The 17391-nt window shown below is 37.7% G+C and overlaps 2 protein-coding genes across 3 annotated transcripts in view; one reads left to right on the top strand and one right to left on the bottom strand.

Annotated features, from left to right (window-relative positions):
* LOC150094288 (queuine tRNA-ribosyltransferase accessory subunit 2) overlaps positions 1–17391 on the bottom strand; it is a 183911-nt gene that overhangs the window by 34922 nt on the left and 131598 nt on the right. The gene's annotated exons all lie outside the window — the stretch shown is intronic.
* The window catches only part of LOC150094289 (zinc finger C4H2 domain-containing protein), a 140040-nt gene continuing 131172 nt past the window's right edge, over positions 8524–17391 (top strand). For both annotated transcript variants that reach the window (XM_090412309.1, XM_090412310.1), the window contains exon 1: positions 8524–8637. In XM_090412309.1, the coding sequence (XP_090268435.1) occupies positions 8579–8637 (59 nt within the window). In that variant the 5' untranslated portion in view covers positions 8524–8578. The remainder of the gene's footprint in view (positions 8638–17391) is intronic.

Below are 17391 nucleotides of genomic sequence, written 5' to 3'. Positions count from 1 at the left end.
AGCAGATAAAAATACTTTGTAATTGGTGATTGTGAATGACACACGCAAACGGTAAGTCTGTAGCGTGGATTGAATGGTAAGATACATGCTCAATATCGAAAATTCAGTTTCTTAGAAACAAAGCGATTTTGGTTCTTCCTTTTATAACAAATAAGAATTTCCTTGATTTCTTTAAAATTTATAAAGAAGTTACCGAAAGAGAAGCCTTCGTAGGATAAATCTCTTGATGAATCAGTGAGAAGACGATCATCAGACAAACACCGTCATATCCACTGCTTGTTAGTCAGCAACAGTAAACTAAATGCAGCTACTAATCAGTTACATCTTTCTCTAAAGTCTATAAAAGCACACAAGCAGCATTTTTAATATGATAAAAGGTATTATCTGCGCCGCAGTTAGGGTATATGCAGTAGTTAAATTCAAAAAAATATAATATTAAAAACCAACAGAGAAAACAAGTTTTTATGGTTGATATTCCATTTTGACAGTCTTCTTCTCGCCCTCCTAACATGCCGTTCCTAAGTATTGCCTGATAATATGTTTAGTGTATTCTTTGAGAATACCATCATAAATCTAAATTATGGAAAAGGTGCGTTGATGATATATTCATAACCATGAACTATATCACTTCTGCTTTTTCGTAAGTACCTGAATCTTCAACACCCTAACATAAAATTCACCTATCAATTAGAATCTAATGGTTTACTCCTATTTTTGGACCTTCTGATACATAAGAAATCGGGTACATCAAAAGTCTCTATAAGATGACAGAAAATTGGGTTTTAATTGGTCGGAAATTTGATACAACTATTAACCTAATAGTTTCGCACGTTAACTGGTTGCTTCTTCTGGGTTAGATAAATATACATGTAACAGCTTAAAACAAAACGAGCTTAAAAAACTCGTTTTTCATCTTTCATAACTGACTCTTACGAAAGATGAAGGATGAAAAACTTACGAAAGATGAAAAAAATTATCTGATTCATAACAACCGTTACACAAACACGTGGTGCGTGGATGTTAGCACTTGGTCAGTCATTGTTAAGGATGCGTCCTATAATTGGCTGCGAAGTTAAATTGCCATGTGTTGAGAGATCTTATGAGTGATTTCCAGATATCATAAAAGATCATCCTTTGGTTTCTGTTCAGGTGCCATGTGAGCGGTTAACTACTGTGCCTTGTTTTATTTTGCAAGAGATGTAGTCATCTTCAATGTATTACATAGTACTTTTATCCCATTCAATGTTGTGGTTTGTGTGGGCAAAATGGAAAGCTAAATCAGAACTGTCCTCCTTGTTGTTGTTTTCATTTCCGATGTGCTCCTTTTGTCTTATTTCTAGACTTCTAGAAGTTTATCCAATGTAATTCAGGCAGCAAGAAAAAGGAATGTTGTAAACACCAGGGTGTTTATTGAAATGATTCTTTTCTTTTGGTGAGTGTAACATATTGCGTACTGTCCTTATTGGTTTGAAAGCAAGTTGAACGTCGTCAGACCTTAGGAGGTTGACAATTTTTTGTGAGAGTGTGCCAGCAAAAGGATTGGAAATAGAAGTCCTGTGTGAGTTTCCTGGGTTTCCTGTGGAGAGGGGTTGGAGAAAAGTATTCTTTTTGTTATTTTTTTCAAGTCAAGTACTCCGACTGGAGGAATTTTTTCTAAGCCTTTCTTCACCGGTTTCCGAGTTAGTCGATCTCTGGCGTGGGCAAGCAGGTTTTTGTTTCCCCGAAACTCGATTTTTTTTTCATCCTGTAAACCCAAACCATATATATATGTATATTATTGTTTATCTTTACTCTGTAGAAATATTATAAAAAAATAGTTAAATGACTATATACCGAGAATGCAAAAACAACAAAGTATAATATTAAAATACAATTAGTTTCGTTGAATGATTCAACTTCTTCCGGTATCACAGGCAAAGAATTATACAATAAATGACAGAGACATGATAAAATTAAATCAACAGATCTAGTATAAAAGACAATAGTACATATAAAAACAGGAATGCGAGCTTGAGCTCCAATCAAAGTTAACTATGTGCGTGAGCTGCCACGAGTGCGCCAATACTGAACAGTGGCGTGTATCAGAGAGAATGAAACTAAGGCTGTTCTTAATATGTGATGAATCTAGTTAAATTTCTCTAGATTCGATGATCTTTCTTTCGAGTTCGTCATAACCCACATGGATATTAGAAATTTTTGGCAAGTCTACGAGGTGTTGGCGGTCTTCATCTGAGTTAATAGAGACGGGAACGTGTCTAGAGAGAGCGCTCACTCTGGTCCTATTGTAGGAAATGTCTCTCAGGTGTTCTTTCATAATCAAAAGGATGGATTTAACTGTCTGGCCATAATATGACTTTCCACAATCACACAAAATTTTGTAGACCCCTGGATACTGAGCAGGGAGATGTTTCACTTTAGGTTTACTTAGTATGGATAGTTTATTTACTTAGTTTTGGAAACGTAGTGAAGCAAGTTCTGATGTTGATCTTAAGAATTTTTGCTAGTTTTGGGGAGAGAGAGCTGATGAATGGCAATGAAATAAAAGCTTTACGGGAGGAAGAATCTTCAGTAGCAGTAGAGCGATGGAAAGAGAAACATTTATCAATCTTTTTTAAGAGAGAAACCATTGCTGACAAAAGTCATTTTAAGAAAATGGAGTTCATTGTCAATTTCTGTTTCATCTGTAAATAAAGATCTGGCTCGATGTGCTAGAGTTGAAATAATACCAAATTTTTGCGGAGGGTAGTGTTGGGAAGAAGCATGAAGGTATTTGTCTGTGTGAGTCCGTTTTCTAAAAATTGAGATTTTTATATTATCAGTGCAAGTTTTAAGTCCAGAAAGGAGAGATAGTCGTTGGATTCCAGTTCGAAGGTAAAATTGATATTTTCATGAAACTTATTGAGGTGGTCTAGAAACAAATTGAAGTTGTTGATACCGTGTTCCCAGATGAGGAATATATCGTCTATATAGCGATTCCAAAATATTAGTTTAAGAATAGAGGAATTAATTGCTTTTTCTTCAAAATCCTTAAGAAATATATCTGCAAGAATCGGAGAGAGCGAACTGCCCATTGTCAATCGTAAGTTTTGTTTATAGATCTTTTTTTCGAATTTGAAGTATCCTGAATTTACACAGTGAGAGAGTAAGAAAAAGAATTTCTTGGATACTTTGTTTTGGAGAAGAAAAGAAGGAGGACTTCTTGAGTAGTCTTCTCCACATTCCTCCCGTCATGACGAGACTCGAACTTAGGCCTTTTCCAATTGAAGGGCGCAACGTACAGTCGTTTTTCCAATTGCGCTACGGATGCGCTGATTATGGTCATATTTATTCTGAAGTAAAAAATCTATTGAACAAAAATTCAGGAAAAAAAATCAACTAACTCCTTTTATTCCCTAATAGGGAGTACGCGAGGCCTTCATACCCTATCTAGCTTTTGGAGACTTAGTTGGCAGTCCAATCTCCACCGGTAGCCAATCAGAGATAGCCGGCCCATGCCTATCACTAATTAAAGCAGCCACTGATGAAGAGGCTGGGAAACAAGTGCTACCATCTCTTGGACCTAACCCTAATAAGATATGTCACTGTCTGAAAAATATGTGGGTATAGTTCGCCCACCGTTTGTAGGTCTCTGCTTGGCGTCTTGCCAAGAATAGTCGATTCATGCTGAAGGGGAGAAAGAAATGAAGGACGTACGAATTGGTCGCCAACACGCGAAATCACGTGCTTTATAGGTAAAATTTTCCAACTGTTATACAGGCAACATAGTTAACTACAATAATCATAAAAGAGAAGTTAATTTTTCGACCTGTAATAATAAACAATCCCACAATACAGACTGATTACCCTATTATCGGAATGGATTTCTCCTTTTTCTGACATGCCCAGAAGTGTCGAAGGATATCTAATCGGTGGGCGGACTATATTACGGTCGATTTTCTTGTGTTTAGGGGACGAAAAACCCGAGTTTCTGGGAGGAAAAACCCGCTTGCCCGTGTCAGAAATCGACTAACTCGGGAACCGGTCGAAGATAAGCTTAGAAAAAGTTCCTCCAGTCAGCGACTAGACTAGAACCTATGTCTAAATTCAGTAAGACATAAAAAATAAATATAAATTAAAAAAATAAAAATAAATATAAATTAAAAAAATAAAAATAAATACTTAAAAAAAGAATAAAATTTTCGCTGATTTCTAAAGCCTTTGGTTAAATTTTGAATCTATTCACCTCAGTGTGAATTAACTACACATTCACTGTGTGTTTCAGCAATCAACAGTTCGATGATTTATTTATAAACAACATGCGAGCGAGTCTGTTCCACAAAAAATGCCCAAACTTGAAGTGTTTGTAAAATGTTATTAAAAGTCGCAATATTTATTTTAATATATTTAGTGAATATCCACATTTAATAAACGCTAATTGTTTTATGTTTTTCTATTGACTTCAGCGGCCCTTGAAGAAAGCTCCCCGATGTGAAACATCGTCTTCCTATCGTGTTAAGCCAGCCTTGCATACAGTCAAATTAACGTAAATTTTGTAGCGCGGATTGCATAAGCCACACGCAGCACATCCACCGTAAACAAGCACGAGACGGCACTGATATATATATATATATATATATATATATATATGTATATTCTTAGGACGCTTATTCTTCGTATGCCGTGCCTTTCTGGGCACTCGAGCTCCTCCATTTCCTTGTGTATTTTGCATTCCTATTCTCTCCTCCTCATTTCTCTCTCTCACTACGTCTTTCTCCATTTGGAAGCTCTTTAGCCTCAACTGATCTGCTCTGCTGGTCTTCACTTCAATATGTTCTCTCTAGTTGCGCAGCAAAATCTGTTCTCTCTAGTTGCACACTAAATCCATTTTAATACAATCTTCACTTACAAACCATTCCATACTTTCCTCCAATGAATCGAACAAATTAACAAACTAAACATCCTTTATATCAAACAACTCTACCGTCAAACCATTCATGATCCTTATTTGAGTCTCAACTGGCCATTGTCACACGGAACATATTAGTAACATTTCCTACCAAGCTGTTATCCTTTCCTCTACTGAATATCTTCCTAATATCTATCTTCGCATTCTTATTTTATCTGAATAAATCAATTGTTCCTGCCACCACTGATCCCCTTTCTTGTGTCCTAGTCATATGCCTGGTTGGCCGAGTGGTTAGCAAATCCGCTCTCCAGTCAAACGGTTGCGGATTCGAATCCCACCGTGGGCATGGATATTTCTGATTGTCTGTGGAAGTGGTCGGCGGTAGATGGCGTTAGTGTAGTTGCGGTCAGTTGGTGGGTTAACTGACACAGGGTTCTAGAGCAGGTGGCCTCCCACGATGAGTCTTTGGACTCTCTGGAGGTGTCAAGTAATAATAAAATCAAATCAAATCAATTAAACGCCTTTTAATCCCTAATAGGGAGTAGGCGAGGCCTTTATACCCTATCTAGCTTTTGGAGACTGAGTGGGCAGTTCAATCTCCACCGATAGCCAATCAGAGAGAGCTGGCCCATGTCTATCACTAATTATAGCAGCCACCGATGAAGAGGCTGGCAAACAAGTGCTGCCATCTCTTGGTAAATAATAATAATAATAATAATAATAATAATAATAATAATAATAATAATAATAATAATATTCAATGCATCAGTCTTGTTCATCATACCTCTTGGAGAGTAAACTTTATGCCACTTTCATTACACAAACGTTTAATAATCTAATTAATAAACGTTCTTTGCAGAACGAGAGATTTATGGAAGGAGAATGAAACGGGAAAAAGTGTTATTGAATGTGTTTCGTTTGCGAAGGCCATAGGTGTGAGGAAAGTTAGAAGAATGATTACGATGAGTGTTATTATTATTATTATTATTATACTGGCACCTCGACTGAGTTCGAATACTCATCGCGAGAGATCCAAACTATTCACACAATCTATAATACCTCTCCTTGAACTCATTAAAATACTAAGTACTCATATCTGACTCTGGTAACACATTCCATCCATTCACACAACTCTCCATACAAAAAATATATTCCTCACACCCAAACTAACCACACCTTTGCTAAACTTCCAGGGATAAACCCTTGTTCTGGTCCTTCTGGCCAAGTGCTGAAATATTTTCCCTGCAACTATCCTTTAAACCCTTTAAGCAACTTAAATGTTTCTCTCATATCGCCTCTTCTTCTTCTTCTTCTTCTGTCAACCAACTTCTGCTATCCACACATCCTCAATCTATCCTCATGAGGACTATTCCATTCATCATGTTCATCGCTCGTCTCTAAATCCTTTCTACTACTTCCTCATCCATGAGAAACCCAGGTGACCAGACCTGAGCACTGTAATCCAGACATGAACATATTAATGCCTTATAAAAAGAGATATAACAGGTAGCAGGGTTTTTTTCCTCCCGCATAGAGACAAATCAGCCCTTCAGAACACACACAATTTACAGACAAAAAAATATTAGTTGTGGTGGTGGTGGGCGGTAGATGGCGTTGATGGAGATGATTGGTAGTAGAGGTTTGGTGTAGTGTTGGAGACAGTTGTATAGTAGATGTCCTCCCGCGATGAGTCTTCGGACTGCTTGGAGGTGTCACGAATAACAACAACAACACCAATAACAATAATAATAACTTCATATCTCTACTTGTTTAATGTGGTCTTCAATAGCTAAGTAATCATCGGCTACCATAGCAATCTTAGCAATATGTCCTCTAAAGTTTAACTCTCTGTCTACCACTACTCCTAAATCTCTAGCTTCACCTATTTCCTGATGTACATTTCAATTAATGTGGTATGCTGCTTGTAATCTATTTATCCCAAAATGTATAACTTTACATTATTTTGCCCAAAGATAGCTTATTTAAATCATCCCACAAGCTCTCCACATCGTCTTAATTACCTATTACTTTGTCTAATTTCGCATCATCAGCAAACAATTGAATATGTTCGTTCATGTTATTTCATATATAATTTATGTACAAATTATGCAGTAGTAGTCCTAGCACTTCAACTTGCATTTGGCTGAGACTGAGCATTCGTTTGTTGCAGTGAAGAAATTTCTTGTTTCTTTCACCGTAGCTGGAATGCTTAAAGTAAAAAGTCTAACATGAAAAAGGGGAAAAAATCCTAGGTAGCACGCTAGATTTCTTATTCTTGAAACATACCAGCTTTCGTCCGGATTCTGTTCCTCAGTATACCAATTTCTGATATCTCTCAAACAGCCAACCTCTTATTCACATAACCAGTGCCATATCCATTCCTATTTGTTCTTATCTGTGTAACAGGGTTCTATGCTGTATTCTGTCAAATACCTTTGCAAAATCCAGCAGAAACATTATGTAGTCATTTCGTTTATCCAACTCAGCTGTTATTACTTATTTAAAAGCCGAAATGTGTGATAATGAAATTAGATCTGGACGCAGATCTGTGTGCAATAGCGGAGGAGCAAGTGGTGAGAGGATCTGGAGATGTGTGACAAAAATTGTGGCAAGTGTATGGAACGCTTCCTGTGATAATAGATTGACAGCCAAAAGTTAGAATGATGGAAGAAGAGGAGGAGACATGATAATAGTATTTAAGATATTAAACAATTTTTATAGGATTGACACTGAAGATGTTTTTCAATACATATCAAGTGTGAAGAGTAAGAGGTTACCACTGGAAGTTGTGTAAGAGTGTGATTAGCAAGGGTGTTAAGACTATTTTATTTTATTTTTTTGCTTTTGGTGTGGGAATGGGTCGCGGTTGTGGTTGGGAGTTCAGCACTGAATGTGTTTAAGTAGAGTTATGATATAGGTATTGTGTTAATAATGGTTGTTGTGTGAATAATGGATACCTCATGATCCATTACAAGCCTTCTGACACCATGCAGAAACCTGTATAATAATAATAATAATAATAATAATAATAATAATAATAATAATAATAATAATAATAATAATAATAATAAGACGAATCTCCATATCTCACCACTCTTGGGTCATTAGCCACCTCTCTTCTCTAGTTTCCTTCATTTTATAAGTTTAGGGTCTTTCATTCCTATTCACCAAACGCTTAATATCACTGAGTATGTTCCTCATTATAGATAGGCAGATACTAATGATGTAAGTTTCATGTAGTACTATCATATCCTGTACATCCCTTGAGGGTACATGTCAGGAATTTGATGATGATAATATTCCTCATGTCATTTCTTATCCAGGTTAAGTCCTTCTTGTATCTTAGTAATCTCACCCTTCTCCTGTAGTCTTGTTAGCTCGTTTTTTCATTTAAAACGATTTACCAGTCCATCAGAATGAAAATTAAATAAGCAGAAGCCTTGCCAATTTGCTATGGTGGAACAAAAGTTGTTAGCGGATTTTATAATATATAAATTTATAAAAATAATAGTTAGAATTAATATTGTGCTTAATCTTAAATTGATCACATTTCGATGAAATTAACTCCAAAGATATGTTAGAGGTCGTGGGGAAGTGGTAGGAAAATTTGTTGATGCTGCCACAGAATTATACGCTCAGTAAGATTGAATGAGACTATAATGATATACGGAAATTCACGTTAGCTATTCAGCAATGAAAATGGAGGATGAAGTAATTTTAATGGGTAAATTAGAAGCTCTAAAAGAAGTAAGGTAAAATTATTTATGATATTTGAGTGAAATAGTATATATATTTAAATTCAAATTGTGGGAGGGAGACGCAAAATTATCAATTTACCAGAACTACCTAATCTTGCTTGTAGAATATGTGTGTACATTTGACTGCTGCTATGTTTTCGTATTTAAATTGAACTCGCCCTGCCTGTCAAGGTATCATTAGATTGCAGTTTAATAGTATAGTGTTATATACTATACTATTAAACTTCAACTATGTAAAGAGAATAAATTTCTTGGGTTGCTTAGAGGTGTGTTTTATAAAATATGTGGTAGAGGCATGGACACGTGTAAGATTTAATAATAATTACTTGCATAGTGATAAATGATGTCACTAGTTTTTATATATATACATTTGAATACATCCTAGCTTTCATTAATCAAGAATGTACGTGATTGCTTAAACACACAGAACGTTTGGAACAATTAGAAGTAATTTTTTAAAACTAACCAGTCTTTTTTATATAACTTATAACAGTTATCACCTTTGATAGTCCTTACTGTTTTTTCTACTAGTTTCTTTATTTACACTTGAAGAAATCCTGTATTACTAAGTAACTAAATGTTATCTACTTATTCCAGTGTTTGCCTTATAAACCTTAATCAAATACACACACACACACACACACACACCAGTTATTTCTGATTGGCTATTGGTGGAGATTGAACTGCCCAGTCAGTCTCCAAAAAATTAGATAGGGCTAAGATGGCCTAGCCTACTCCCTGTAAGGTAATAAGAGGCATTAGCAGATTTTTTTTTTTTTTGATATAGTATATATATCATTGTTTTTTTAACCCAAACCCATATTCTCCAATTTCTGCAACAGTCTACCATGCTGTATTCTGTCAAAAGCTTTAGCAAAATCCAAAAGTACTCATATCATGGTGTATTCATTCCCCTTGTCTAGTTCAATGGTGACATTGTTATAGAATGTGAGCAAGTTGCTAAAACATGACCTTCCTTTAGTAAACCCATGTTGCTCATTGCGAAGTAGAGATTCACTGTCAGCCAGTTTCTGGGTAAGTAGTACAACACCAGGCTACGAGTTGCCTGGTGTTGTACTACTTACCCAGGTAAGATAGCACAACACCATATCCAGTCCTGAAGATATTTTCAGGTGCAAACTTTGTTTGCTCTCACTTGGATAAAGGATTAAACTAAATTTATTATAGTCTAACCAAGTGAGAAATAGCCAGTTCAGCTGAACACTCTTTTAGCACACGTGCTGATATCCCATCAGTCCCTATTGCTGAATTCTTATTCAGTTTGTGCAACAGCTCTAATACCTTGTCCTCATACACCTGAGTTTCTTCATCCAGTGAAGAGGTAGCAATGAGCTCAATGTTGCTTTCACCAGGTCAGTAGCTTTTAACAAAATGGGCACTCATTTGTTGAACAACCTTTTCTGCTTCTGTAACCCTAACACCATCTGCATTTTAAGAGTTATTCTTTCATAATCATTCTTTTACTTTTAGCATATCGATAGAATTCTTGTGGTTTGTCTTTAGCATGCAGAGTCGGTTTCTTTTCATACTCAGACTTTGTTTTCCGTATAACAGTTTTGACCATTCTAGCCTGCTGCTTATAACTTTCATAATGGACATCATCCTTATGCACACAGTATTCCTTCCACATCATCCTTTTCTTACAAATCTCTTGCTTAATAACATTACACATCCATTTGACTCCTGCTCTATTTATTCTTCAAAAACTCTCTGATACCGCATCATTTAAGTACTGTTTAAATGCTCCCCCATGTGCTGTCAATATTCTTCCCATCCAGCAACTGATCACATTATACTGAGCTTGGGATACTCCTCAGTTGGTCATAATTTCCTGCTTTTTAGTTCAGCATGTAGCCTTTTCTGAATGGAACATTCATAAACTTAGTCACTTCCCATGTGAGTACTGCATGATCACTGGCACCAGCCAGAGGCAGAATAGTTACATCTTTAACTGAAATGACCTCTGACACTATAATCAAATCTAACACTCTCTAACCTTGAGTTCTGTCACATGCTGCTTGAGGAAGTTGACCTGCAACAGCTCTTAATAAATGCAGTTTCATTCTTCTCATGATATTCTACTGCTACCCAATCAATATTCAGATAATTAAAGTCTCCCATGATGATAATTCTTTTTGCTCTCATCTTTTCTATTTGGTGATGCATTTCTTCATCTAGCAACTGATCCACCAGGTCTGTAACAACACTCCTCTATGTAATTGATCTTGTTAGATTCTACCTCACAACCAGATGGCTTCAAACTCGCTGCCACATGAAAAATTGTTACTAGTATTGCAGTCATAGGTTTCAACTCTAACTTTATTCAAGACGTTTGTTATCATTAGCAGCACCCCCCCTCTTCCTCTTCTATTCTGTCTATCCTTCCTAAAAACACTATACCCTTGACACTCAATATCAATTAGTATGTCTGATTCTGTTTTAACCAGGTCTCACTAATGCCTACAATCTGAGGTCCCAACATATTGACTAAGACAACAAACTGTACCCCTTTGTTTCTGATACTTATAGCATTTGTGTAAAGACATAATCTACCCTGCATCTTCTTTTGTATACGCTTGTCTGCAGTCTGCATGACACAGTTGGACAAGTTGCAGACCTCTGTTCTTCTCTAGTACCTTATACATGTAGACTTCTTTGCACACGTTTGAAAGTGAGTAAATTACAAAGATAAGACCTGCCCTCCACAGAACTGCTATCCCCATAGAGCATCAATCCTGTCTATTGATACCTCTTCCTGATTTTTTCCCTTAACCACCCTTTCTGATAACATGAACCACCACTCATGAGATAGTGATCATTCAATTATTTGCTTATCCTGTCAGTGTTTAAAGGATGTTATGCATTTTCCATTGGAGTTTTTTTCCATTCTATGTCATAGTTTTTCTCTGATTTCAGGGATAAATGGGTGGAGTAAAGTGTTGATATGAATTGATTTCTTTAATGATACTTCCCAGTTTTTAAGATCATGTTAGATTGTTGAAGTACAAGGTGAGCTAACTAAAAAAAAAAAAAAAAAAAACAGGGTCCAAGACTTGGGGGTGCTTAAGGGTCTATATAACTGAGAGGAGATCTCTACATAGCCTTTAAAGGAATGCAGAGAACTGACCAGGGCTGCTGACCTAACGTTCAATTCTCACCTTCTTGTGGTGCACTCTGTTGGGTATCTACCTGGATACTGAACAAACGAGGATGAGCTGGCAATTTGGGATTTAGCCGACCAAATTGTATTCTTATTGGCTAAAACCAAAACACAAAATGGAGTAAAGTGTTGATATGAATTGATTTCTTTAATGATACTTCCCAGTTTTTAAGATCATGTTAGATTGTTGAAGTACAAGGTGAGCTAACTAAAAAAAAAAAAAAAAAAACAGGGTCCAAGACTTGGGGGTGCTTAAGGGTCTATATAACTGAGAGGAGATCTCTACATAGCCTTTAAAGGAATGCAGAGAACTGACCAGGGCTGCTGACCTAACATCCAATCCTCACCTTCTTGTGGTGCACTCTGTTGGGTATCTACCTGGATACTGAACAAACGAGGATGAGCTGGCAATTTGGGATTTAGCCGACCAAATTGTATTCTTATTGGCTAAAACCAAAACACAAAATGATGGTACAACATGACAAAATTTCATGGCGGCCGTGCATCATCCGGTTAAACAAGGCCCCGTTGTTTTCGCCAGGGAACCAGGGAGAACAGCGAAAAGTCAGCTACTGGAACAAATCTGAAAACACACCCCAACTCAACATCACCAGAGTTAAAGATCGGTACTATCAACATAACAAGCCTGGATGGCAAAGAAATGGAGCTAACTGAGGAATTAGATAAGTACCAGATCGGCATAATAGGGGTGACTGAAACAAAAAAGACAAAAACTGGTGAGATCTTTCCATGCAATAAATACAAAATGTTATATTCAGGCAATAACAATCAAGGACAAGGAGTAGCAGCCATAGTATTCAACACTACATATGAGGCTAATCTTTTTGAATAACAGGCAGTCTCAAGTAGAGTGATGTGGGCAAATATGAGAATGGGGAACTGGACAATGACACTTATTTGTGTCTATTGTCCCACAGAAGGTTCTACTAAGGTAGAAGTGGAGGAATTTTTTGATGCTTTAGCAAAAGCAACTGACACAATGAAAAAGGAAAAGTTGGTCCTTGTTGGGGATCTAAATAGCAGAGTAGGAAATGATTGTCAGACATACGAAAATGTTTTGGGAAAATTTGGAGAAAAGAGCAAAGCTAATAATAATGGCAAATGCCTGTTGGATTTCTGCTCAGGACATGCACTGGTAATTATTAACACCATTTTCCAACATAAAAATGTGCATAAAAAACATAAATTACATAAATGATTTGTGGATGTTTAGTGCAGATGGAAGAAGGGTGTGTGCGAAGTGTGACCTGAACGAGGAATTGATGAATGCGAATATGAAATTGAGGACAGAAAGTGCTAGTACCGATTGTGTCGCGAGTGCACGTTTGAAAGAGGATGGTGAGAAAGAGAGGCGAAAAAATTTTAAAAAATCAGGAAAAAAGAAAAAGAGCGATTTGACAACCGTAACAGATGTTAAAAGGGACGAAAGTGAGGTGGAAAGAAACGAAATTGAGAGAACGAATGAAAGTAGAAATGGCGTGATGCAGAAATCGCAAGTAAAAAAAATCAAAAGAATGAATGATAGCGAAAAAAGAATGAATGATGGCGAAAGTTGGACGCATGTTGGAACGAAAGTACTGAACTAAAGAAAGATGAATGACAGTAAAAGTGAGAAGAATGATAGCGAAAGTTGGACGCATGTTTGTTCGAAAGTACGGAAACAAAGAAAGATAAATGAGAGTGAACGTGAGAAGAATGATAGTGAAAGTTGGACGTATGTTGGATCGAAAGTACGGAAACAAAGAAGGATGAATGAAAGGGAAAGTGAGAAGAGGGGGTTGAGAGTTAGAAAGTTAGAAAGATTTAATGATAGAGAGAAAGAATGTGTCGCGAGGTTCAGAAGGTGAATTGGATTGGATGAAGCAAGAAATGAAATGGATGCGGAATGAAATTAAGAGAATTCAGGTCAAAACTATTAAAATAAGGCATGAAAGAGTTAACAAAAGATGAGCGAGTGGCGTTATATGGCGACTCCATTATTAAAAGTGTGCTAGAGGATAAAATGCACAAGGTATGTTTTCCAGGCGGTAAGATGAGTAGAGTGATTGAGGCATTGAATATGAGGCGGGAGCGAGCAAAAGAGTTAATTGTATTAATTGGTACAAATGATTTGAGAGAGAACAAAGAGCATGTCAAAATGAATGTCAGGAGACTGCTTGGAAAGATAAAAGAGAATAGTGTGACAGGAAGGGTAGTCAGTGTGTTGCCTAGGTATGATTGTGGTGAAATGAGGCAGAGAGCAAGGATTATGAATGATATTCTGGCTGAAATGTGTGAGGAGATGGGAGTATAGTTTGTTAATGTGTGGAATGAGTTTGAGGGACGAAGTGAGCTGTATGGGAGTGATGGACTGCATTTGAGTGGTTATGGTGTGAGTCACTTGGAGAGACTGCTGCTGCTGGAAAGTAGAGAAGTGAATACAGAGAATGAATCAGATCGAGAGGGGAGTGATGTGGAAGAGCAGGAGAGTAAGACAGGAGAGATTGAAGAAGTGGAAATGAATGGGGAAGTGAGTGGTATGAGTATAGAAAATGAGAGAATGGGTGTACAAGAGGAGCAGGGAAACGGGGAGGCTCAGGGTGGACAGGGGTACACAGCGTGAGAAAGGTGGATGCTCCAAGAGGAGGTGAGAGCATGTGTAGGCAGGAAAGTAATGGGATGATCAGGGATCAAGAGGAAACAGATGGAATTGCAAAGGGTTCTAAAATGAAGAAGCAGAAAGGGAAACGGCCCCAGTCCAGCATGGAGAGATCACATCGAGTGAGTGGTATCAGTGGAACTAGCTGTAGATCTAGAAATGAGTTGTTGTGTTTGTATACCAATGTTAGAAGTATAAGAAACAAGGCAGATGAAATGGTTGCACTAATTGCATCTGTGCACCCAGAGATTGTCGGAATAAGTGAGACATGGTTAGATGAGGACGACATCCTGACAGGAATAGAGATGGAAAGGTATGATGTGTTTCGTGAGGATAGAAGGGGTAAAAAGGGAGGGGGAGTGCTGTTGATTATAGAGAAAGAGTTATGTCCATACAAGGTAGAGATGCAAGAGGGAAATAGGGCCAGTGGTTTTGAGGCAGTATAGTGGGAGATAGAGGTGAATAGAATCAAATACTTGGTGGTGGGATGTTGTTATAGACCCGTTAATGTGGATGGTGGTGATAGTGAAATGTATAGTCAAATAAGTCAAGCAAATAAAAGGGTGATCATTATGGGTGATTTTAATTATGGCAATATAGACTGGAATGAAGAGATAGCAACTGGAAGTAAAGAAAATGAGTTTCTTGAGTTTTTGAGGGATAACTACCTCAGACAGTATGTAACAGAGGGCACACGAGGATTAAGGGTCTTGGATTTGGTCATCTCATCGGAGGATGTAATTATCAATGAGATGACCAAATCCAACCACCCAGGTAATCTGGGTGGTTGGATTTGGTGGCTGGATGGTTTGACCACCTCATGGTCAAATCATCCACCATTGGTGAAAGTGACCATGAGGAGATTACCTGGGTGGTTGCCAGCAGTGCAAGGACCCCTGTGAAAAAAGGGTATATGTGGAACTACAAGGGGGGGGGTGATTATGAAGAGCTCAGGAGACAGCTTGCAGGTGTAGCATGGAATGAGGAGTTAGCTGGAAAAGAGATCAATGCAGCTTGGGGGATTTTCAAAAACTACTTAGTAGATGCAATGTCTAAATGTATACCATGGATGAGAAGGTTAAATAAGGTAGGCGTGAGATGGATGAATAAAGAGATTAAGCATGCAATACAGAGAAAAAGGGCATTGTGGAGGCAGCATAAGAGAAGTGGAAGTAACCAATTTCATGAGGTCTACAAAGACCAGGCAAGGAGGGTGACTTGGTTGGTGAGAGTAGCTAAAGTGAGGTATGAACAGCAGTTAACTAATGAAGCCAACATGAATCCTAATGAGTTCTTTCGATATGTAGCCAGCAAAAGAAAGATTGATTATGGAAGGATGACATCGATTGGAGAAAATGGTAAAAAGACAGCTGTTGCAGAATGTGTGGTGGAGATACTTAATGAGCAGTTCATAAAGGTCTTTCAATCCTTGTGAATGTGACTTCATGGAGAGATTGAGAGTAGTTGATGATGGGGAGGAGAGACTGACTGTAAGTGAGCAAAAGGTGTATGGGGAGTTGAGCAAACTAGATGTTAATAAGGCTGTGGGACTTTATAATATATCACCACGTATTTTGAAGGAATGTGCCAGGGAGTTGACACCTGCCTTGACATATTTTTTTAAAACGAGTCTTGCACTCGGTCAAGTCTCCAAGGAATGGAAGGAGGGCAAGATTGTGCCACTTCATAAAGGTGATCGAACTCAAGCATCAAACTATAGGCCTATCTGTGTGTCAGGTGTTGTGGTTAAGTTGTTGGAGAAGCTTGTGAGAACTAGGATCCAGAGTTGGGTTGACAACAATGGTATAATCTTTGATGGACAGCATGGATTTGCTAAAGGGAGGTCATGTTTTAGTAATCTACTTACTTATTACAATAAAGTGACTGCTTCCTTGAACAGAGGAGAAGGATACACAGTAATATACTTGGATTTCGCAAAAGCTTTTGATAGAGTACCTCATGATAAGTTGATAGTCAAACTAGAGCAGATGGGGTTGGATATTAGATTAGTGCATTGGATTGGAGACTGGCTATCTGATAGGTATCAACAAGTTGTGTATGGGGGTGCAATATCCAGGAAAAGGAAAGTCACTAGTGGAGTGCCTCAGGGGTCTGTTTTAGGGCCATTACTATTTAACTTGTATATTAATGATATTGGCGAAGATTTGGATGGAGATATTCAGTTGTTTGCAGATGATGCAAAGTTGGGATGAACCATAAAGAGTAGTGAAGATCTTGTGGCCTTGCAAGAAGACTTGAATAAATTGAGTGATTGGGCAAGCAAATGGGGATATGAGTTCAATGTTGCAAAATGTAAGGTTTTAAAATTTGGAAAACAAAGATGGGATGCAGAATTTATGCTTGGTGAGAATATATTGTTGGAAGTAGAGGAAATAAGAGATCTGGGGGTGATAGTGGATAAGGATCTAAAATTTAGGGGACACATTGCCAAAATTGTGAAGACAACACAAAGACTTCTGGGAATGATGCGGAGGACACTGACGTGTAGAAGTAGGGAGATTCTTGTTCCATTGTATAAGGCTTTGATTAGGCCACACATGGACTATTGTGCCCAGATTTGGTCACCTGGTTTTCAGAAGGATGAAGAGATGTTGGAAAGGGTCCAAAGGCGAATGACTAAGGTAGTTTCTGACCTCTGGAATGTCGAGTATGAGGAAAGATTGAAAAGATGTAATTTGCAGAGTCTAGTGGAGAGAAGGAAGAGGGGAGATATGATAGAGACCTATAAGTTGGTAAGGGGTTGTTATAGGATCAATGGTGGAGAAATTCTACAGAGAATAGTGGGAGATCAGGGGAGAACCAGAGGTCATTCCTGGAAACTGTATAAAGAGGGTGTGAGTAGGGGAGTGAGAGGCAGATTTTTTTCGTGCAGAGCTGTGAGTGATTG

The sequence above is a fragment of the Typopeltis vanoorti genome, chromosome 22 (assembly GCF_054136105.1).
Source record: "Typopeltis vanoorti isolate ZY-2024b chromosome 22, IOZ_Tvanoo_1.0, whole genome shotgun sequence".
Classification (NCBI taxonomy): domain Eukaryota; kingdom Metazoa; phylum Arthropoda; class Arachnida; order Uropygi; family Thelyphonidae; genus Typopeltis; species Typopeltis vanoorti.
This window is presented reverse-complemented; position numbering and strand designations above follow the sequence as displayed.